The sequence below is a fragment of the Rhinoderma darwinii genome, chromosome 1 (assembly GCF_050947455.1).
Source record: "Rhinoderma darwinii isolate aRhiDar2 chromosome 1, aRhiDar2.hap1, whole genome shotgun sequence".
Taxonomy (NCBI): Eukaryota; Metazoa; Chordata; class Amphibia; order Anura; family Rhinodermatidae; genus Rhinoderma; species Rhinoderma darwinii.
Window position 1 is genome coordinate 482,378,998 of NC_134687.1, and position 25,403 is coordinate 482,404,400.

Sequence of the window (25,403 nt, forward strand, 5' to 3'; positions counted from 1 at the left end):
AGGAGATAGGGATTTGAGAATCTGGTGAAAGAGCCTCTTTGGTCGGTTCTTTGTTCTCCTCTTTTGTATGGGGTTCGGGAAGACCTAAGCTTAAACTCCGTACACTTCAGAGACCTAAAGATCAAGCTGGAGCAGCTTTACCGGACATGTTCCTTTATTATCTGGCGGGTCAACTTAGGTATATTAAACTATGGTTATCAGAGGTTCCATTGACAAATGCAGATCATCACTTTCTCCGGGTCCCCAGTGTGTGGCCAATTCTCGAACCTCATGGCTACAGCCCTAGGCACCCCTTACCATTAATTAAGCTAGCTAAACAGGTCCGGTCCCATGCAAAGAAAGTATTGAACTATTCGCACACTGTTGCTGAGCTGCCTTTGTGTTCTCATACCGGCTTGTCTCATTTCCTGGGCCTAAGTGATTTAGCATTTTGGACAGCCCTGGAAGTGACCAACTTGCAGAATTTGGTTAAAGAGGCTCTGTCACCACATTATAAGTTCCCTATCTCCTACATAAGGAGATCGGCGCTATAATGTAGGTGACAGTAGTGCTTTTTATTTAGAAAAACAATATTTTAAACCACTTTATTAGCGATTTTTAGCTTTATGCTAATGAGTTTCTCAATGCCCAACTGGGCGTGTTTTTACTTTCGACCAAGTGGGCGTTGTACAGAGGAGTGTATGACGCTGACCAGTCAGCGTCATACACTCCTCTCCATTCATTTACACAGCAGCATCGCGTTCTTACTAGAACACGATGTGCAGCCACATACACAGACATTAACGTTAATCAAGTGTCCTGATGATGAATATACATGACCTCCAGCCTGGACGTCATGTGTATTCAGAATCCTGACACTTCTGAATCTTTTCTGTGAGATTCCAGCAAGCCACGCGTAATCTCGCGAGATTACGATGTAAATGAGATTTTGCTTCCCTTGCTGGAAATCTCACAGAAAAGATTCAGAAGTGTCAGGATTCTGAATACACATCACGTCCAGACTGGAGGTCATGTATATTCATTATCAGGACACTTGATTAAGGTTAATGTCTGTGTATGTGGCTGCACATCGTGTTCTAGTAAGAACGCGATGCTGCTGTGTAAATTAATGGAGAGGAGTGCATGACGCTGATTGGTCAGCATCGTACACTCCTCTGTATAACGCCCACTTGGTCGAAAGTAATAACACACCCACTTGGGTATTAAGAAACTCATTAGCATAAAGCTAAAAATCGCTAATAAAGTGGTTTAAAATAGATAGTTTTTCTAAATAAAAAGCATCACTGTCACCTACATTATAGCACCGATCTCCTTATGTAGGAGATATGGCACTTATAATGTGGTGACAGAGTCTCTTTAATGAATAGGGTCATCCGCTAACTGCTAGGGAGATTCAAGATATGTTCCGGGTACCAGATAGAGATACATCCAGATGTGTACAACTACGGCATGCTTTAATTTCTCAGTTTAGGGAGGATCAGGGTCCTATATCTTCGTTACCTCTTATAGGGATTCTCAGAACTCCGGGTCCGAGGGGGTTGGTGTCGGTCATCTATACTTACCTTTTTTCTCAGAGGGTCGCTCATGCTGAATTCACGGTTGAGGCCAGATGGAGGAGTCTAATCCCTTCTTTATCCAAAGAGGATTGGGAGGATGCAATGACATCACATCTTTTAGTCTCGCCTGCAGCGAATAATAAAATGACACAACTGTATATTATACACAGATGTTATATTACACCGACTAGGCTACTCCATATGGGCAGAGCATCTAGCTCAAATTGCCTTCGATGCTCCCAAGAACGGGCTGATTTTGATCACATGATGTGGTTGTGTCCAGTCATAGCACACTTTTGGAGAGAAGTAACAAACCTGCTCTCCCTGATTCTGAACCGATTGGTCCCTTGTGAACCCGAACTATGTTTATTAGGGCTGATTACATTGGATGTCTGGTCGCACTATGAGGGAGTTTTTCTCCGTGAAGCCTTGTCCTTCGCCAGAAAAGCGATAGCCATTCGTTGGATGGGTGATCTCTCTCCTGGGATTTCCCAGTGGAAAAAATTAGTAAATTCTATACTGCCATATGAAAATTTGGTGTATAAACATAGAGGATGTCAACATAAGTTTGAGTGTCTGGGGAGGTTGGTGCTCATCTCCTCATACCTCCTTTAGCATGGGCGACCTCCGAGCTTCCTTACTACAAAACTCATTGTATGATTGATTGACTTCCGATTATGTCGCATATCCTGTTCTTCTGACTGATGCATTGCTTCATGCCGGATTTTTTCATTCAATAATTTTTTTTATTTCTTTTGTCATCTCTTTTATATCATTTATATATTTTCATGTACCTTTTTCCCGCCTGCGTACGGTGACATTGTTTGTTCTTCTATGTGACGCTTTTGGCTACAATGTGAAATGTTTTGGAGCAGGACTGTTTTTGTTATTGTCGCAGGTTTCTGTTTATTAGTATCGCTTTTTGTATCCTCTGCAATGTCTATTATGTTTATAATAGTCATTTGTATATTGTATACAATAAACCGAGTTTAAAAAAATAATAATAATTTGGAATTGCTGTAATCGTAACCACCTGCAGAATAGAGTTCATTATTAATTTATACTGCACTATAAACGCCGTAAAAAAAAAAACATAAAAAAAGGACGGAATTGCATTTTTTTTCTATTGCACCAAAAAATGTATTCACGTTTTCAATACATATGTACCCCAAAATGCTGCCATTAAAAATTACAACTTGTCCCGCAAAAATTAATCCCTCATCAACGAAACAATTAAAAAGGTATGGCTGCATCCTTAAGGAGTTAAACTAGACTGCATACCAAACAATCGTTGAAAATTGTTAGACTAACATTGTAGATATGAATGTATTATACTGTCTAGAAAATTTTTCCGCTTTTCTTAAAGGAACAGTGTCACCAAAATATTTTTTTTTATATATCAGTTTTATGTTAGGGTATTATTAAAAACGTTTATATTTATTTGTGTGTTTGTGTGTTACCTTTTTCTATTTTTACACTTTTTCTTCCCTATGGGGGCTGCCATTTTTTTTTCCATTTCTGTATGTGTCGATTAACGACACATACAGACATGGAATACGGCAGCTCCAGGCCCATAGGGACTGCGAACGGGGCCCGTTCCATCCACTATGGTGTACGCCGTGTGTGTGGGAACGGCGCATGCGCCGCTCCCACACAGTCCGATTTGAAATGCGCGCCGTCCGGCGCAAATTTTCCTGTGAACCGGAAGTCGCGGCCGGGCAGTAAGATTACTACTTCCGGTCGCGGCTTCCGGACTTGTGCACATGGAGCAGCGGCAGCAGACTGAGCGGACGGACCGGAGGGAGCGGCGGCGACTGGAGCAGGTAAGTGATTTCTATGTATGTTCGTGTTTCAGTGTGTTTTACTAGTGTATGTAAACCTTCTACACTGTGTGTTAGCTCAAAAAATGGCGACACACAGTGTAGGAGGTTAGACCGTTCAAACCCCTCGTTTCTCCCGGCACTAGCCAGGATAAAGGAGGGGGGGATTCTGAGAGCTCACTAGAGCGAGGGATTTTTTCCCAATTTTGCAGCATAAAGCAATGTGGTTGCTTTACCACATGCAATGCTGCAATTTTGGGAATTGCTCCATCTAGTGACCAGTGCTGGGAAATATTATAAATTGAATCCAATTTATAATATTTCCTGACTCGTGAAAAAAATTAGAACGATGTTTAATCACCTACACACTAATTGTTTAACTAAAAAAACAAAAACATGTTTTGCTGGCAACACATTCCCTTTAAGTGTTTTATTGTGTAATAACATTGTATCACATTCTGATTGGGATCAGAGTGACAGGAAGTGGCGGGGAAGACCGTTCCGATCCTTTTGTCTGCTAAGCAGCACTAGAGGATACTGGCAGACACTTTTCATCCTACCACCACAGAAATAACATACGCTGAGCGGACATGTAAATAGAGGAGTGAGGGAAGATAGCTGATAACCAAATGTTCATTTGGCCAACCTTTATCTTATGTCAAGAGCCAAAGTTAGGTATTTAATTATTTTTTGTGTTAATAAATTGTAACACATGAAAATTAGATTTGTTTACAGTCGAGTCTTTTTCTGTCAAAAGTACCTGCTAATATTCACTGTCATTCAGTGTTATTACACAGTAAAATGGTTGTTGTAAAGTAAATAGTCCCATGGGGGTGAATACTTTTTATAGTCACTGTACTTGCATGGTCACGGCTATCTGCATGGAAGGAAAGTCAACATTTATAGTAATAGCCAATTACGGCATTTTCTTCTTTTCTAGGAGATTTGAGAAATTGTGTATAAAATGGTGCTTGCATACGTAAAAGGATTTTCCAGAATTTTTAATTGATGGTCTATCCTTAAAGGGGTTACCTGGGACATGTTAAAATTGGCAGCAGAGCAGGGGATTGCATAACATAAAAAAAGAGCAGCGGAGAATGGGACCTTAGTGCTGGAGCTGGGGGCATTTCATGGGCTGAGTTTCTGCTAGTTTATAATGTTATGCCATCCCCTGCCCTGCTGGTGATTTTGAATACTCCCGGATAACACCTTTGAACCCTCGAGGAGCACAATAATTTTTTGTCTTTCAGCATTCTATCAGCCATAATGTTTATATTTTCAAGTCTACATAGCTGTACAAGGCCTCATTTTTTCAAGTAAATATGTTATCTTTTTTTTTTTTTTTTTTTTAGAAAATGCAATTCCGATATAGTTTTTCGTTTTATAATGAAATTTTTTATGCCGTTTACCATCATTGACAAAATAACTGTATTGTGCATGTCATTATGAGTTTAAGGATACCTAATATGTGTCTGTTTTTTACTATTTAATCATTTTCATTCAATAAAATTTTTTTATTTTTTGTGCGCTACTCGTAAAACAATATTTAATTATTTTTAACATTGACTGTAATGTAATGTCATATGTCTATAAGACATTACATTACAGCTTGTGCATGTAAAATTGTTCTAAAACGGTCAGCCCAGGCAATCGCAATGCGGTGGCTGGTGGTGAGTCAGCACGGCAATCTGAATTGGTCACAATGTAGAAACGGATACATTGCCGGGATCAGCGTTTTAGCCTGGCCGTTCGTACTGGAGGGCGATTGTCCATCAAAGCCGTCCTCCAGTGGGTGATCATTATCACGTACATCGAAGTGTGGATGTGGGAATGGCTTAAAAACTTATCCTTTCACGCTTGCGTATTTTGGACACTATTTTGCATCAGTATTTGTAAGCCAAAACCAGGAGTGGGTCCAAAACACTGGTGCAAATCTTTCCATTATAGCTTTCTCTGTTTACGTTCCACTTCTGGTTTTGGCTTCAAAATACTGACCAATATACACAAGTGTGAAAAAGGCCTCAGGATAGACCAATAATGTATGATCATGGAGGTCTAACCCCCCAGGACCACGACGATCATTGTTTAACTAGACACAGCTGTTTACATAGTAGTGTTGCTGTGCTGTGGTACTGCAGCTCAGACTTGTACACATGAATGAGCTGCAGTACCAGGCACAGCCACTACTATGTACACCACTGTGCTTGCATAAACAATGAAGGGGCTGTGGCATCCAGAAAGCACTACATCCCCGGTGATGCTTGGCATTGTAGACATTGATCAGTTTTATTTCACCTTCTATGTCCACTCTTTTGTGTAATGTATTGCACTGTTTTCTCATTTACCTTTTTTTCACAGGGGTGGGGGCTTTGGGTGTGGCCTGTAAAAAAACATAGATATGAAAAAGTGTTTTTTCCATCTAAATTGTGACAATGGGCAAGTTTTATAAACTTATAAAAAGCAATTGTATACTGTGAAATGATAAGGAGGTTGTTACACAAACATCCTGTGCTTTGTGATCTGTTCAGAATGCATGTGCGAGTAATATTTTATTTACAGTCCATGGGGGGGGGGGGGGTTCTTTTTAGACTTCTCCATGTATGCAATGGGCAGTTATGATCATTTGGCATAGTCCTTCAGCTCCTGTGTTTTCCTCCTTAGGGAAGTTATACGTTTATATATACAGATCAGGGTGAGATCACAAGCATCGCCGCATCTTTTATTCTTGGTGCTATTGATCAGAATAACATCGAACAGAAGTTCCAGATACACTTCATTGAGGTATGAAATGCTGCACTATATCTTACTACACAATAGAGCAGTTGTCCAGGTCAGATCCTAGCCTTCATTTTTCAATACAGGTTAGAAAATTAACTGAGTTACAGTGACAGTTATTGTCTAGACAGGATTGAATACATGAGACCCCCTGGATACATTAGCCAATCCCAACCAGTGACAAATGAGATAATATTGTACAAGGAAATAATAATAAATCAATGGACCACTTTTTATTATTAACCTCTTTCACATACCATGTTACATTAATGCTCCGGACATGCATAATGTGCAGATATACATACGGAAGCATTTATATATGTATGGAATTAGTAACTTTGCAAGTGCTTTACTTTTTAAGTACTGTTTTGGTTATTTCTTAATAAATTATTTATATATATATATATATATATATATATATAAATAATCTCCTTTAAAATGTTCACTGGTTGTCCTTGGAAACAGACAGCAGTTTATGTCCACTCAACTGTCAGACATTTTAAACTTTTCTTCTGAGCTCTCTCATTGCACTGCTTTCTTGAAGCATAAAATCAGAAAAAAATAGAACTTAGCTTAAGGCCTCATGCACACTTCCGTTGAACGGCCGTTATTGACGGTCCCGTCACACACGGGCTGCACACGGATAGCTTCCGTGTGCAGGCTGTTGTTTCACGGACCAAACTCAATGAGAAGGCCGAGACTGTTCCGTCAAAAACGGGCAGGAGTAGGACCTGCCCTACTTTTGACGGAACGGCCGCAAGGTTCTGTTAAAACAACGGAAGTGTGCATGGCCGCATTGAAATGAATGGGTTCAGGGTGCTATCCGTGACAACAACGGATAGCACCCTGAAGGAAAAAACTGAAGTGGGCATGAGGCTCAAGACATGAATTGAGGAACACACAATGTACCTCTGTAGAAGTAAAGCAAAGCATTTACAAAATTGCAGCTTCAATGTAGGTTTTAACTATAAACAGTTGTTAATTGTTGTCCTTAAACTGTTTTCCATCCATTTATAGTCCTATTAAAGTGTTATTATAAGTTTGCAAAGTTATGTGAAGTGGTGTCCGTCCGTCCGTCCGTCCCCGTCCCCCCCCCCCTCCCCGGCAATATCTGAGTTAGAGAAGCCTTATTGGCAACGATCAGTTGGTAACAAAGTAACGCTGCTCATAATTTTGGGTAATACTCATGAAAACGAAGACTGAGGCCTGGTATTTTAGAGTAAAAAAGTTGCATGTTGTACACTGTTAGATTAACAAACAAGATATTCTCTTATAATAATCATATTGATTTAGTTATAGTAACAAAAATATATAGAGAATACAAAAATATAGTGTACAATACCAGGGTAGTAGTCTGTAAACATTATACACTTTTGTAGGGTAGATGATACCACAGATACACCAGATATTATAGATAGTAGAAGCAAATTACTAATACTTTTTAAGTTTTAGAGAGTGTAAACTTAGATAAATTTGGCGCATATTTTGACTGCCTTGTCTAAGCGGTACATCCTGTTTGATCAATTTAGTGCAACTTGCTAGACATTCTGGACAAATTTATTTTCTTTATGCCACGTACTAGTTGACTTAGTTTATGCCAGTTTTTTTTACACCAAAATTTTGGTGCCCGGTGTCTCATTTTAATCTACGTCTCTTTCCCACTAAACCACACCCCTTTGTAGAGTGTCTTAATAAATAAAATAAAAACGTTTACAAATGTGGCACAAGGCATCCACGCCAGTATTCTGGCTCAATGTGAATGTGCCCCACTGTGTTGGATTGCCAGACGTTACTAAGTATGAGGGCAGGTCTAGGAATATCAGAGCTGCTTGGAGAATCGTAAAGTCTTGTATATCTAGTAGGTTTAGTGTTTATTGCTTAATAGCTGTAACTTTGTGCTTCTGTCTGGATGCCGTACAACTGAACCAGGGGCAAAAGATCTAGAAAATACAGTTTACAGGAGGCTAATGCAATGCCTGTCTTCATACCTGAGATAACTGATGATTAATGGAAAGGATTAGTATTTATATTGTTTCCCCCTGTGAAATCATTAATCCAACATAGAAACAGTTGCTAATTGCTCAAAGCCGCTGGCACAGATTGTGTTTCTGATGTTGATACCATTTTCTGAGTTGAAAGGAATGAGAAATATTAATGCAACACAGTTAACAATGTCTTATTGACTTAAGTATTATCTTTGTATCCATCAAACCACAGCACTAACCTTCTGTTCTTTCACAGAATGGCACAGCACCCACCCCTCTCAGTGGGAATCCAGGCTACGTATTCGGGCTGCCTGTGGGTGCCGGCTTTAAATTGCCGCAATATCCTTTTTTAAATTTGTGTTTAACTAATATAATGGTTTTTGGTTTTGTCACAAGTCCAGGGTTACTGTTTATATGATCATTACTTTATGCTGCTGCTAGACACAACTTGATATGTTAAGACATTTTTAAAGGGGTTGTTTCAAAAAGGCAACCCATTTTTAAATGGAAGCTGGCGCAGTGATCAGCTGATTGCCAGAGTCCGGCTTCTCTAACTTCTGGCTCAATAACGGTGATAAGCTATACCAAATCATACTATTTTGCCTGTGTGGATGAGCTGGGTCTGCAGGAGCCTCTCGCACATGGTTGCTCCCTGTTCTGGATTCTAAAATTATTGGTTCTGTTTAAGGGTTCAGTCAAACGTGGCAGATTTTGTTGCAGACATTTTTGCGACTGATAATCCGTTCCATTTACCTGAAAACATTCAGATAAGTGGCGCTGAAACTTCTGCAACAAAATCTGCCGCGTGTGACTACAGGCTGGGTTCACACGACCATGTTACGTCCGTAATGGACGAAATGTATTTCGGCCGGAAGTTCCGGACCGAACACAGTGCAGGGAGCCGGACTCCTAGCATCATAGTTATGTACGATGCTAGGAGTCCCTGCCTCGCTGCAGGACAACTGTCCCGTACTGTAATCATGTTTTCAGTACGGGACAGTAGTTTCGCGGAGAGGCAGGGACTCCTAGCATCGTACTATGATGCTAGGAGCCCGGCTCCCTGCAGTGTGTTCGGTCCGGGACTTCCGGCCGAAATACGTTCCATCCATTACGGACGTAACATGGTCGCGTGAACCCAGCCTTACTGTTCAATCTACTTCAACTAGGCGTTTCCTTCAGCATGATTCTTTTTTTACTTCTCCACTTGTAGAGTGAATTATGAATGCACATTTGGTGGTGATGGTCATTGTGTATTCAGTGCAAACACACATCCTTGTATTTATTTTTGTTTACTAAATACAATAAAGAACCAGAGTTCCAAGTCCAGATAGGAATTGACGTGAAAGAGTAGACCAAAGTCCAAGTTTACGTGATTTCAGACCACTCATAGTTGTGTACTAAGGCCACAATGGACATAATTGCAATACCACCAGTCAAATTCAGTGTACCCCATGTTTCTTTCGGTCTAGTATTACACATAATGGCTCCTCTACTAAATTTTAGGCTTTGATATAAAAAGTACAGTTCTTACAAATATACAGACACACAAAATAAGATGACCCTAAATAAGCAAAACAGTTAAAAAATAAATAGGAGCTATAACAGACCAAACACAATTCTTCATAGTCTCTTCTGCTTCCTTGGGGATAGGGAGAACAAGGGATACACACCGCACACCTTGGATCTAAACAAAATACCTCCAATTTTAGAGTCCTGGAAAACCCTTTTTTTACTTGATGCCTTAAAGGAATTGTCCCACGACAACAACCCCTGTCCCCATGCCTTATTGAATGGCCGCCATGTAATGCGGCTGATGATGCTGCAGGGGAAATGCATAGCCAGGCGTGGGTTAGACAAGCTGTCTTCTTAAAAAGGGGTTGTTTTCATGAAGACAACCCCTTTAATAAAAAAAAACTAATATTTAATCTCCCATATTAATTTCATATGATCAAATATGTCCTTAACAAAACTGTATAAATCGGGTATCATTCAGAGTACCAATAGATTTGGCCAATTTACTCTGCTTAAGAGCTCACTTGAACAAAACTGTCTAGCAGAAGAAGGAAACAGAACTCCTGTACTATTTGGTTATAACATGATGTCTGGCTGCAGACTGCGGTAAGAAGACTTTATGCTGGCAATTTATTCATTGGATTTTGCTTTTGACAATGCTCAGTCAGACAGGAATGACCAAAAAAATGTGACAATTGCGGCTCTCAGCCAAAAAATTGCTGTTCCAGAAGCAAGATAAAGTCAATTTAGGGGATTTAAAATTGCAAGGAAATCTTTGCCAGGTCAGTAAGTATCAACCAAAATACGGTCAAGGTATAAAAAAAAAAGCTTTTATAAACAATAAAGAGAGAACTTTATTAAATCTGAGAAGCAAAGTTTGTTTATTTGTCCTGTTAGGTCCCCAAACTCAGAATGCGCCTATCATCTAGTCAAACTGTGGGTATTTAGACAGATGGCTTTCAATTTGAAAATAAATTTAAAAATCACGGCCTATACTGGTTTGATGCTATACACCAAGTGCTGTATACATTTGTAATATTGAACTAGAATATTACCGGGTCGTTGGTATGGCTTTGACATGATGGAGTAAGGCTGCCTTTTTCTTGCCCCGGGACAGGGGCTACCAAACGGGGACTAACACAGCAATATCCATCTCCCAAACTATGCCAAAAGGGAGAAAAACAGCCCAAAACGCCTGCCAACTTAACTTTAATTGCCCGCTTTTCTCGCCACTGTACAGGAGAAACCACATTTCCGCTCAGACCAAGCTTGGCGCCCACGGTAGCATCAAGTAAGATAAACTCAATTCTGCATTCTCCAGGCCCAGGTGCATTAAGTGAGCCAATCCCTTCGATCTTCACCTTATAGAATCGAAATGCATCTTCCTAGCCCATTGGGTCTCAGTCGCACGTAACACCTGTTTTTATTTCGGAGAGCCCAAAGCTCTTGGAGCTCAAGGAAATTCTGCAGGCCATGACTTCTCATGCAGTCCTCGAGGCCTAAATGGTCCACTTTGTAGACCACTATGTAAAAGACAAGAAGGATATCGAGCAGTCTATTGCTCTGGTCTCCACTACAGTGACTCTGGTTCAACAGAGGAGCATCAACCTTGACCAAGACATCTCCACTCTTTCTGGCCCTGTAAAATCTTATGTTGAGAAACATCTCCCATCTAAACAATGTAGAGAACCGTGGATGGAGGAATAATAAAAAAAGGGGGCCTATTTGGCCGTGCACCTGGTTGTCTTCTCCATGTTGACCCATCTGCTGAAATAAGAGGAGGGCACTCATCTGAAGTTCGAAAGGTTTCACCGAGTAATCTTGTCCCAGGCTTCAAGACTGAGCCTCCCATGGGATGTTTTGTGCCTGGTCCATTTCTTTCAGAAAAAGCAAAACATCCTCCATAAGGCTTGGCGACGGTACACATCATTCATACCTGATCCACCGTTATCCTCCTACCCGATTTCTTTCGCCGGACCCTCAACATGTGGAGACTAGTGAAGCCCTTACTCGACAAGGTCCGTGAGGCTGGAATTTCTTATTGCTGCAGTCATTCCTTCCACATCATCCTGTACAATTTGGTTTCCAAGTTTGTGATCTGTGCCCCAGAAGACCTACAGAATGCCTTTTATCTTCCGAGGTTTAACCCCCGGTCCCAGTTCCTGAGTGGATCATCCCAGGCGCCCCACCTAGACCTCCAAACCGACATAGACCGGGGGAATACTGCCCTTCAGCCACTCGATTCATCGATCCAGTGGCAATCCCAGAAACCCTGATGGTAGTCCCGAACTTACTGCCAACAGCCTGAGACTACATATACTCCTCACACACAGTGGCATGAGTACTTACTTTATTAATGACCCAGGAATGCTCTTGCATTCTTACTTCCTCAAGGGGTGTTTTATGGGGTTCTTGCATTCTCACTTCCTCAAGGGGAGTTTTATGGGGTTCCCAGTATCTAATACCATATGATGTGATGTTTTTATGCTCACACCTGGTTAGCGCGATGCTATGCTCACACCTGGTTAGCCTCAGACGTGACCTCCCAACAACCTTTTGACTAAGTCCCACCGAGTGCAAATTTCCCCTTATCCCTCCCTTAGGGGCCCTCTCATTCATACCTGATCCCTCTTAGTGACCCCTGGAATACATGGCCTTCCTGAATGTACGATGCCTCAAGTACCACTTTGTCGTGGACTTTCTTACATTTTTTTACTTATAAATGCTATACAACTTAGTACTTGGCTGTAACTCCTTTTGTACCCCCTGTACGGTATTGTTGTAACTCTGGCTAGCCTCTTGTAATCCTACACTTACTGGTCTCCTAATGTAAAAGTAGCGATGTAGAGCCATTATTAACTGTGTATAGAATTGCTGTTCATAATCGATGCGTCTTGTTGATCCTCTTGTTGGATTTTCTTCCAGAGTCACGTGTGATTGGTCTCCCTGGAGGGGTGCAAACGTCAGCTCCTTCTAAATTGGGCCTACCCAATGAAGAGTCCTAGTTCCCCCTTTCCCTTTCTATGCACATATCTCCCTTAAACAACTATGATGATCTCATCTGCTTTTACTTGTAGCTCCCAATATATTCCGTAGGCTTAACCTGGTCAGCAACATATTGTAATTATTCACCTACCCGCCTCATTTCTGGGCCGGGTCTCATCATTTCCAGGGACTCACCCCTATTCTATAGCTTATTCTTGTATTATTCATCGCATTTGAGTAGGCATCTGCCTCTCCATGAAACTGGCATTGAAAAGTTTTTATTTCTACCTGTCCTTTTAATGGCTCTGCCCTATCTCTCTCCCCTTCTGGTCATGGGCATTATAGGGACATATTTCAATCTGTGTGTCCTTTCCCTTTTTCCTCTTCTGCCCCTCAGACTTACCCTCCTCTAACCGGGCTTGATGTAGGTACCCTAAGCTGTCACCATTTCTTCTCTGAAATACCCTCATCTTATAAGTCTTTCTCGTTATTGGAAAAATTTGGAATAGGCTCCTTTTGACTTTTTAACCAGGCTCTTAGCTCTCCCTTCGGTTCTTTCTCATACTCATCCTCTCCGACTAAACATGTTTCAGCCACTTATTTGACATTTCCAACCATCTTCTGTGCTTCTTGTTCTGGCCAAGAGCCTCTCATTTTCACTATACTGCTCTCGGCTAAACGTTCCTCACAAGAATTTCAACTCATATGATACAATTGATATCTGTTGCCTAGCCCATCCCTCAGTCTGGGATTACTCCTTTTTCTCCCATCCACAAAATGTATACTCTCGTTTAGATGATCTTTTCCTATCCCTTTGTCACTTCTGACTCCTGCTCTCTGCCCACATTGATTTGATAACCTTCTCAGACCATGCCCTGATTGCTGTATCCCCGGTGCTCCCATTTTCCCAAAACCGCTCTAGGCATTGGAACCTGAACGAGAGCCTATTACAAGATCCATTATAACCTATATATATATACTCATAGCCAATTCATTAAATTCAAGATTTCACATAATCCATATATATTAAACCGAAAAGAAAAATCTCGACATAATAATATTATATCAAAATATTTTTATTTTTACTTTATTAAACATCAATAAATACAAAACATACAAAATTAACCCCCTCCCAAGTATATACTATAGACATATAAAATATAATTAAAAGAAAGTGTACCAGGTTCACAAAATACAGTATCAAAAATAGTTATATATAGAGAAATAATTCCTCCCAATAGAGAATCACATCCCAGGTAAGTAATAGCTTATATCATGTGTATGAGTATCAGACTGACAGGTCCCTCCAAACAGTAAAGTATAGCAACCATGCTTAAGATAATGGAGACCTAATCAGAAACAAGCTATAGGCAGTTAGAAATAGAACACAATACCTGTTGAGGACATGATACTGGTGGGATAGGACACCTGGACACCAAGCACCTCGACGCGCGTTTCGCAACCTTTCGAACATTTAGCCATGACTACCTTTCACTCCTTCACTCCACGACTATCTCTAAACCGACTACTTTTGAAAGGCTATGGGCTGCAGGTCCGTTAAGAAGGGGCCTCATCTCCGAGATATACATGATACATAATGACTTTGTTGTTGCTGATAAAGGCAAACATTCTCATAGACTTAAAGGGAATGTGTTGCCAGCAAAACATGTTTTTTTTTTTTTTAGTTAAACAATTAGTGTGTAGGTGATTAAATATTGTTCTAATTTTTTTTATTTTTTTCACGAGTCAGGAAATATTATAAATTGGATTCAATTTATAATATTTCCCAGCACTGGTCACTAGATGGAGCAATTCCCAAATTTCAGCATTAGTGAGCTCTCAGAATCCCCCCCTCCTTTATCCTGGCTAGTGTCGGGAGAAACGAGGGGTTTGAACGGTCTAACCTCCTACACTGTGTGTCGCCATTTTTTGAGCTAACACACAGTGTAGTAGGTTAACATACACTAGTAAATACACACTGAAACACGAACATACATAGAAATCACTTACCTGCTCCAGTCGCTGCCGCTCCCTCCGGTCCGTCCGCTCCGTCTGCTGCCGCTGCTCCATGTGCACAAGTCCGGAAGCCGCGACCGGAAGTAGTAATCTTACTGTCCGGCCGCGACTTCCGGTCCACAGGAGAATGGCGCCGGACGGCGCGCATTTCAAATTGGACTGTGTGGGAGCGGCGCATGCGCCGTTCCCACACATGGCGTACACCATAGTGGATGGAACGGGTCCCGTTCGCAGTCCCTATGGGACTGGAGCTGCCGTATTCCATGTCTGTATGTGTCGTTAATCGACACATACAGAAATGGAAAAAAAAATGGCAGCCCCCATAGGGAAGAAAAAGTGTAAAAATAGAAAAAAGTAACACACAAACACACAAATAAATATAAACGTTTTTAATAAAACCCTAACATAAAACTGATATAAAAAAAAAAAATTTGGTGACACTGTTCCTTTAAGTGGGAAAGCTTTCCAAGTCCATCTCTCCCCTTACATTTCTAGCAAACTGTGTGGGCTAAGGGATCTATTTGCACCACCTATAAGGAAAACCAGTTCAGAATCTTGATACATTGGTATCATACTCCAGCTTTACTTCATCGTTTGAATCCCTAATTGTTGGCGTTGTGGTTCCCCGGATGGGTCACTGCCTCATATGATATGGGACTGTCCCTTGCTGTGCCCTTTCTGGGGTGAGGTCCAACACCTAGGTGAACAGGCTGCAGTTCCTCTATCTCCTCTTACATATGTCTTAAATGTTCTGCCAAAGACTTTACGTAAGCACGGCGCCATGGTTGTTACTACATCTGCTCACTGCTGCCAAATGTCCCTATTCTGAAAACACAGCCATACCGTCTTTACACAACCGATATCAACGATGTCAGGTCTACAGAACTTCTCACTGATAAGATTTGTAATAGCCAAGAAATTTTGATTCAGTGTAATCTCTATGGGATTGACATCTTTTCACGACCTCAGAGATTCCCTAATCTGTGTTATAACTTTTTTTTTATGGGCCCTGTTTAGCTTCCATTTAATTCCTATTGGGTTCTCTCATTGTTCTGTCCATCCCTAGACTTATATTCTCAACTCCTCCTACCAAAGATCCCCCCCCCCCTTTCCTTGTCCTATCTCTGTCTTGTTTTCTTATGTGACGTGTTATTTACTGCTACAAGTCATAATTATCTGATGACGATTGATCATGTCCTCTTCAGGCGCCAACGTTTGGAGACCCTTCTGTTCTGATTAATGCTGTCATGCTTGTTGTGCATATATTCTTTGGAGTTATCGAATCATACTTGTCTTTCATTGTTACATTTATTTTTATTGCAAAAAAACTCTTATTACAATTGAGAATTTCTTCCAAGCCTGACAGGATTTAGGAAACGCGTGAAAATTGTGGGAGCAGAATTCTTGGTCCAGTAATGAAGCAAAGCTATATGATTGTATTGAGATTGTGTCCCACAGTACAACCTGCTTTTTCCACAGATACGGGACATAGTGACACATTTGCGTATATGTGACTTTTTTTGTTCTTTTTTCTTTAGAGTTAATTATACTAGTGACGCATTTTGCAAGCTTGTCGGAGCTGCTGTTTTGAATGTGCTGAAAGGACAACAGTTTCCAAACTATGTGGCCCAATTTGGGAATTCTCAGCCTGAGAATGTATTAGACTGGGTGCCAATTAATATGGTTGTTACCACAGATCAAGCTGAAGTTCAGGTAATATTGCCTTCTCTCGACATTGAAATCTGAAGCTTCAATACTGCTGTTTTTTTTAACCCATAAATATTATAAGAATTTAAAGTTGCATAACTTTTTGTCTTCTCAAATGAATGGGTGACCATGTAAGAAATGGTTTCCAGAGTCGGAGACTAACTTTGTTAGTGCCTCTTCGCTCTGACCCTTCTAGGACTTACCCTAATAGGAAATACAGAAAGGAGTTGTCTTCATGAGACAACTCCTTTAAGTGGAACACTTTCATCTCGTTTATGGCATATCCTGTGGATCCATATGTCTGTCTGTTAGATTCGGGTTCCACCTCTGGAACCGGCACCTATCACTAGAATGCGGCCCCTTGACCCCTGTCCTACCTGTTGTTGCTGGGCTACGGCCTTGAATTACGGGGCTGGGTTTTCAGGAAACGGACGAGAGCGTTTTACTACACGGTTTCCAAAACCTCCTATACAAGTGAACAAAAGTTACGGAAACAGCGTAGCACAATGAGCTACGCTGTTTCTTGAATTTGGGAGCTACAGAAACGGCATTGCTTGGTGTGTTTACGGAACTTCCATGGGCTAGATCTAACCATAGGTGCGAGTCTCAGAGGTGGGACCCGCATCTATCGGACATTTATGGTATATCCTGTAGATATGCTGTAAATGTCCGAGATGGGAATACCTCTTTAAGTTTCTCTTCAGATCTTATGTTATCATTTCCTGTGAATTGTTCCACAGCAATAAGTACTTTACATGAATAAAGACCCTTTTACATGGACAGATTTTCTGCACGGTAACCCCTTCCCGACATCTGCCGTATATATACGGCACTGTCGGGCAAGGCTTCAAAAAGTCGCATGTATCCAAAAATGGTACCTATAAAGACTATAGCTCGTCTCGCAAAAAACAAGCCCTCATACAACTCTGTCGATGAAAAAATTAAAAAGTTATGGCGCTTACAACTTGGCGACAGAAAAAATACATTCTTTTTACAAAAGTAATTTTATTGTACAAAAAGTTGTAAAACATAAAAAACTGCTATAAATTAGGTATCGCCAGAATCGTACTGACCCGCAGAATAGAGTTAACATGTAATTTATAACACCAGCCTGTACAGAAAGGATTGTGTCAGTGTAACAAATATTTATGGATTATTTTATTGTTTATTCCATTATTATACCACCTGACAATGCCCCTGATGTAATCTGCTCATTTTACATATGCCCCACATTATAAACTGAAATACCAGTAAAACTCCAAACAAAACTACTACCAAGCTAAATCCACGCTCCAAAAGCTAAATGGCGCTCTCCTCCCTTCTTAGTCCTACAGTGTGCCCAAACAGCAGTTTACTTCCACATATATGGCATTGCCATACCCGGGAGAACCCTTTTAACAATTTTTGGGGTGTGTGTCTCCAGTGGCATAAGCTGCGCATGACATATTTCCCACTGAAATGACATATCTAGGGAAAAATTGTAATTTTTACTTTTCCTAAACTATTGCGCTGCGGATGGTGCAAAGACCTGTGGGGTGAAAATGCTCGCTACACTCCTAATAAATGCCTTGAGGGAGTTGTTATCAAAATGGGGTCACTTCTCAGCGGTTTCTTTTATTATTTCACATCAGAGCCTCTGCAATTGTGAACCAATACTGTGTAAATTGCTAAATTAGGCCTCAATTTCGCATGGTACTCTTTCACTCCTGAGCCCTGTCAAATGTCCAGGCAAAAGATTAGGGCCCCATGTAAGGTGATTCTAAAACAGGGAAACACAGCATAATAATTAGAGAACTGTCTTGTTATGGTGGCACAAGCTGGGCACCACATATTGGAATATCTATTGAAAAAAATCCAATTTTCACTCTGCAACATCGAGTGCACACTAATTTCTGAAAAACACCTGCGGTGTTAACATGGTTGCTACACACCTAGGTGAATACCTTGAGGGGTGTAGTTTCCAAAATGGGGTCACTTGTGGGGGGTTTCCACTATTTTGGTCCCACAGGGGCTTTGCAAATGCGACATAGCGACCAGAAACCAATCCAGCAAAATCTGCACTCCAAAAGCCAAATGGCGCTCCTTCCCTTCTGAGCTCTGCTGTGTGCCCAAACAGCAGTTTATGACGACATATGGGGTATTGCCGTACTCAGAAGAAATTGCTTTAAAAACGCTGTGGTTCTTTTTTTCCTTTTATTTGTTGAGAAAATGAAAAGTTTTGAGCTAAACCTACGTCTTATTGAAGAAAAAGGATTGTTTTTATCTTCACTGCCCAATTCTAATAAAATCTATAAAACCCCTGTGGGGTAAAATGCTCACTACACCCGTAGACTAATTCCTCAAGGGGTGTAGTTTCCAAAATGGGGTCACTTGTGGGAGGTTTCCACTGTTTTGTCCCTTCGGGGTCATTGCAAATGCGACCTGGCCTCCGCAAACCATTCCTGCTAAATTTGAGCTCCAAAAGCCAAATGGTGCTCTTTCCCTTCTAAGCCCTGCCGTGTGTCCAAACAGCCATTTAGGACTACATGTGGTATTGTTTTAATCGGGAGAAATTGCATTACAAATGTGGCGGTGCTTTTTCTCCTTTTAGCCCTTGTGGAAATTAGAAAAAAATTAGCTAAACCTACATTTTCTTTGAAAGAATGTACATTTTCATGTTCACGGCCTACTTCCAATAATTTCTGCAATAAACTTGTGGGGTCAAAATGCTTACTATACCTCTAGATAAATTCCTTGAGGGGTCTAGTTTCCTAAATGGGGTCACTTTTGGCAGATTGCCACTGTTTTGGCACCGCAAGGCCTCTTCAAACCTGACATGGTGCCTAAAATATTTTCTAATAAAAAGGAGGCCCCAAAATCCACTAGATGCTCCTTTGATTCTGAGGCCGGTGCTTCAGTCCATTAGCACACTGGGGCCACATGTGGGATATTTCTAAAAACTGCAGACCCTGGGCAATAAATATTGAGGTGCATTTCTCTGGTAAAAACTGTTGTGTTACAAAAAAAATTGATAAACTGAATTTCTGAGAAAAAAATTGGCATTTGTAAATTTCACTTCTACTTTGCTTTAATTCCTGTGAACCATCTAAAGGGTTAAGGAACTTTCTAAATGCTGTTTTTAATAATGTGAGGGGTGAAGTGTTTAAAATGGGGTGAGTTATTGGGGGTTTCTAATATATAAGGCCCTCAAAGCCACGTCACAACTGAACTGGCCCCTGTAAAAATAGCCTTTTGACATTTTCTTGAAAATGTGACAAATTGCAGCTAAAGTTCTAAGCCTTGTAACGTCCTAGAAAAATAAAACTATATTCAAAAACTGATGCCAATCTAAAGTAGACATATGGGTGATGTTAATTAGCAACTATTTTGTGTGGTATAACTGCCTGTCTTACAAGCAGATACATTTAAATTAAGAAATGCAAATTCTTGCAATTTTTCGCAAAATGTTTGTGTTTTTCACAATTAAATACTGAATGTATCGAGCAAATTTTACCAGTAAGGCTGGGTTCACACGACCATGTTACGTCCGTAATGTACGGAACGTATTTCGGCCGGAAGACCCGGACCGAACACAGTGCAGGGAGCCGGGCTCCTAGCATCATAGTGATGTACGACGCTAGGAGTCCCTGCCTCGCTGCAGGACAACTGTCCCGTACTGTAATCATGTTTTCAGTACGGGACCTTAGTTCCACGCAGAGGCAGGGACTCCTAGCGTCGTACATCACTATGATGCTAGGAGCCCGGCTCCCTGCACTGTGTTCGGTCCAGGTCTTCCGGCCGAAATACGTTCCGTACATTACGGACGTAACATGGTCGTGTGAACCCAGCCTAACAAAGTCCAATGTGTCAAGAGAAAACAATCTCAGAATTGCTTGGATAGGTGAAAGCATTCCGAAGTTATTACCATATAAAATGAAACATGTCAGATTTGAAACATTAGGCTCTGTCAGGAAGGTCAAAAGTGGCCAAAGCGGGAAGGGGTTAAACAAGTGGCAATCGACAATACAGCAAGTTGATCGATGATAGTTAGCTCCATAAATGGAGCAGTGATTGTAATGTATGGGGTTGAGTAATCGTAATACAATCGTTCACCCCCATACATTTTCATGTTGTTGGCAGCACATTCCGTTTACATGGGGAGATCTGCTGCCGGCAAGCAACCATTTTTCACGCCACATATAAAATCCAATCAGCCAGTAAATGAGTGTTTGGTCGTTTGTCGACTGATCGCTGTCCTGTTAACACAGGGCATTGATTGGGAACGAGCAATTGTACAATCTTTGGCCTGTGTAAAAGTGCCTTATTTTGAGCAACATTTAACCCGTTAGTGACCGGCCCATCGTGTTTCTACGTCGGTCACTAACGGGCCTTATTCCGATGCCATAGACTTTTTACGTCGCGGCATCGGAATAAGTAAACAGAGCAGGGAGCTGTCAGATCTCCCTGCTCTCAGCTGCCAGAGGCAGCTGAGGGCTGGGAGCGTCCCTGCTCTGCCGGGTGAGATCGATATTAGTATCGATCTCACCCGTTTAACCCCTCAGATGCGGTGCTCAATAGCGAGCACCGCATCTGAGTGGTTTTGGAGAGAGGGAGGGAGCTCCCTCTCTCTCCCACCGGACCCGGCGATACGATCGCCGAGTGTCTGTGTCTCTAATGGCAGCCGGGGGTCTAATAAAGGCCCCCAGGTCTGCCTGGAGTGAATGCCTGCTAGATCATGCCGGAGGCATGACCTAGCAGATGCCTGTCCGTGTTAAACGGCCAGGCAGTAATACACTGCAATACAAAAGTATTGCAGTGTATTATAAATGCGATCGCAGAATCGCATATTATAGTCCCCTAATAGGACTAGTAAAAAAGTGAATTTTTTTTTTAATAAAGTTAATTTTAAAAAAAATGTGAAAAAAATGAAAAACCCAGCTTTTCCCTATACAAACTGCTTTAAGATTAAAAAAACAAAATAATGTTAAAAAGTTACACATATTTGGTATCGCCGCGTCCGTAACGACCCCGACTATAAATCTATTACATTATTTAACCCGCACGGTGAATGCCGTAAAAAAAATAATAAAGAACTATGGAAAAATTGCTGTTTTCTGTGAATACTGACTTTAAAAATTTTTTATAAAAAGTGATAAAAAAGTCGCATCTACTCCAAAATGGTACCAATAAAAACTACAAGTCGCCCCGCAAAAAAAAAGCCCTCATACAACCGCATCGGCGAAAAAATAAAAACGTTACGGCTCTTCAAATATGGAGACACAAAAACAAATAATTTTGAAAAAAAAAGCGTTTTTACTGTGTAAAAGTGGTAAAACATACAAAAACTATACAAATTTGGTATCGTTGCAATCGTAACAACCCGCTGAATAAAGTTATTGTGTTATTTATATCACACGGTAAACGGCGTAGATTTAGGACGCAAAAAAGAGTGGCGAAATTTCAGATTTTTTTCTATTCCCCCCCCCCCAAAAAAGTTAATCAATAAATAATATGTACCTAAAAATGGTGCTATTAAAAAATACAACTCGTCCCGCAAAAAACAAGACCTTATACAGCTATGTAGACGCAAAAATAAGGTTATAGCTCTTGGAATGCGACGATTGAAAAACGTAAAAAATAGCTTGGTCATTAAGGTCTGAAATAGGCTGGTCATTAAGGGGTTAAAGTTGCTCGTGTACTTCAGTGACATATTTTCTGTTATGATGATGGAGGTTTTCGACAGCCGACTCTACATTGTAAAACTCTCATTTGTACTTTCACTGTAGCTTATGGTATTATTTAGTGTACTCTTTAAAAAGAGAATCTTCTAGATCTAGACAAATCTTTATTTCCTATTTCTAATGAAAATGGAAAAAAAAAAAAAAAGTTTACTTTGAACCCCCTTAGTCTACATTCAGCCCAGACCACATTTGTCAAGGAACAATGGCAGGAGAAATAGCTAAAGACCTACACTTGATGGACGCTTTATTAGAAACACTTGCCCTTCCATGAGTAGAGCCTTCCAGTTTTTATGTGAATTCACATTAAGACGATATACTAGTCCTTATCAATGAATTTGAATATTGCAGAGTTAATTTATTTTAGTGATTTAATTAAAAAAGTGAAACTCCTATATTATATAGACTCATTACACACACAGTGATCTATTTCCAGCATTTTTTTCTTTTAATGTTGTTGATTATGGTAACAGTTAATGGAAACCCAAAACTTAGTCTCTCAGAAAATTAGAATATTATATAAGCCCAATTTCAAAAATGTTTTTTAATACCAAAACGTTGGCGCCTGCTGAAAATTATGTACAGTATATGCCCTCAATACTTGGTCTGGGGTCCTTTTGCATGAATTACTACATCAATACGGCGTGGCATGGAGCCAACGCCGCATTGATAGATACTCGGACTTGATATAACACAGTGGACCAACACCAGCAGATGACATGACTCCCCAAACAATCACTGACTGTGGAAACTTCACACTGGACCGCAAGCAACTTGGATTGACGCCTCTCCACTCTTCCTCCAGAATCTGGGACCGAGATTTCCAAATGAAATGCAAAATTTACTTTCATCTGAAAACAGGACTTTGAACTTGATATAATGCAGTGGACTAACACTGTTTCTCAGTGGCCAGAGTCAACGCAGCTGGCGACCAGGAAATTTTAGTGCAAAACATGCTTCTCTGCTGACAAGCTTTATGGAGATGCTGATTTCATTTTCCAGCAGGACTTGGCACCTGCCCGCACTGCCAATACCTGGTATAATAACCACAGTATCACTGTGCTTGATTGGCCAGCAAACTCGCCTGACCTAAACCCCATAGAGAATCTAAGGGGTATTATCAAGAGGAAGATGAGACACCAGACCAAACAATGCAGACAAGCTGAAGGCCGCAATCAAAGCAACCTGGGCTTCCATAACACCTCAGCAGTGCCACAGGCTGATCGCCTCCATGCCACGCCGCATTGATGCAGTAATTCATGCAAAAGGAGCCCCGACCAAGTATTGAGTGCATATACTGTACATACTTTTCAGTAGACCTACATTTCAGTAATAAAAACCATTTTTGCAATTGGGCTTATATAATCTAATTTTCTGAGCCTAAATTTGGGATTTTCATTAACTGTCCGCCATAATCATCAATATGAAAATAAAAAATGCTGGCAATAGATCACTCTGTGTGTAATGAATCTATATAATAAGAGTTTAACTTTTTGAATTACTGAAATAAATTAACTTTTTGATGACATTCTAATTCATTGAGAAGGCCTAGTAGCGCTAAATGATGGTTATCGGTGCACTCTTCAAGTGCCATTGCTGTCTAAACAGGAAGGCAAGATTCCAGTGGGCAAATAGAGCGCAAACATTAGATCGCTAAACAGTGGAAAAACATTGCCTTGTCAGAAGAATCCATATTTATGTTGGACCATGCTGACTGGAGGGTCAGAATTTGGCACAAGCAGTATGAATCAATGAAGCCTTCCTGTAACACGTCAACAGGTCAGGCTGGTGCAGTAATGGTGTGGAGAATGTTTTCTTGGCACAACCTGGATCATCCATTACCTGTGGGCAGACATTTGAACATCAGGGCTTACCTAGCATTTTGACAGACCAAGTTTATGCCTTCATGGCAGCTGTTTACCCTGATGGTAAGACACTTTAACGGCAAGTGCGAGAAGCAATCCTGTCCCCGTGGGTCAATATTTCTGCAGACCGATTAACACCTAGTGGAATCAGACATGACAAAGTGCTGTGGTTCTGAAGGCCAAAAGAGGTCCAAACATGCTACTTTGGGGGTCTCTAATAAAGTGGCTATTCACTGTAGTTACTTAATAGCCACACTAAAGGAAAAATAAAGTTTGTACTAAACATGTCCTCCTGTACAAAGTGTATTGAAATATACATATTTTTTTTATGCCCTTTTTCCCATATTGTGTGTAGCACCTAGTTTTTTTTAAGTGAACCCATGTTTGTGCACTTATAATTTTCAGAATGTTTTTATAATTTTGTTCTTAATTTTAAGGGCATGTGCAAAATTCCAGTTTCTCTAAAGCTTGAAGTTAGATGGACAAAATTTGGCTCATTGGTAAACCCACAGGCACAGATTGTGAACGTGGCAGAAAACATCGCCTATGCCTTTTTCCCAGTAAGTATCTAGCCCTAGCTGGTCTTGACAGTCTTTTAGGGGATTTTACAGTTACAATGAATTTGATGGCCTATCCTCAATTGGGTTAGACTCTAAGCTGATTTGAAGGGGCTGCAGCACTGCTTTCCCATAATCACTGTCACTGCTTGTAGGGTGCATCACCTACACACTTGTAGTGGAGGTTTACAGTATTACAGCAATCTCCCATTCAAGCGTGTTGGTGAGTATTTTGCATAGATAAGGTGTAATCACAGAAAAAAAAAAAATTTGATCAAAAAAAAATAATTAAACAGAACATAAGTTTTACTTCATATTGATAAAAAAAAAAAAAAAGAAGTTGGTAAAAAAAAAATGCTATAGGGAAAAAAAAAAACCATTAAACCCTGTCAGGTCACCCTGCCTAAAGAGAGAAATGCCCCTATCTCCAACCTATACCCTAATGGCTTATCTGATTTAAGTCTAGAGAATGGGTGGGGTGCAAAAAGTGCGATTGTGTGATATCGGTCAAAAAAAAAAAAAGAAAAAACAGCAGTGCAGTATTCAGATAAATAACACCTTGGCCTATATTCCTCAAGGATGAAAAAGGTAATATGTACGTACGACATTACAAATCTGTGACCTTATTTTTCTAATAGGAGTTACTGCACACAAAAAAAACAAAAAAATAAAAAACACACGAAGTACAGACAAAACACAGTTCCAACAGGTTTCCCCTGGTAAAAAACGACAGGTTCATCAGGGAACTACACAATAAAAAAACCGGTGCACCAGGATAACTGGTGCAACCCGACAGAAAAGTTGGATCAAGGAGCGGTTATGTAGAAGCTGCCTAATATATTGGACAGTTGAACAGAGAAATAGGTAGGGTGGAACAAAATCCAAGAAACCTAGAACAGAACTTTGAA

At 40.6% G+C, this 25,403-nt stretch overlaps 1 protein-coding gene across 1 annotated transcript in view; it reads left to right on the forward strand.

Moving 5' to 3' along the window:
• Nucleotides 1–25,403, forward strand: part of TCTN1 (tectonic family member 1) — a 91,116-nt gene that overhangs the window by 60,592 nt on the left and 5,121 nt on the right. The window contains exons 9-13 of the mRNA XM_075834764.1: nt 6,038–6,157; nt 8,393–8,474; nt 10,113–10,254; nt 16,188–16,362; nt 24,376–24,498. Coding sequence (XP_075690879.1) covers nt 6,038–6,157; nt 8,393–8,474; nt 10,113–10,254; nt 16,188–16,362; nt 24,376–24,498 — 642 coding nt within the window. The remainder of the gene's footprint in view (nt 1–6,037; nt 6,158–8,392; nt 8,475–10,112; nt 10,255–16,187; nt 16,363–24,375; nt 24,499–25,403) is intronic.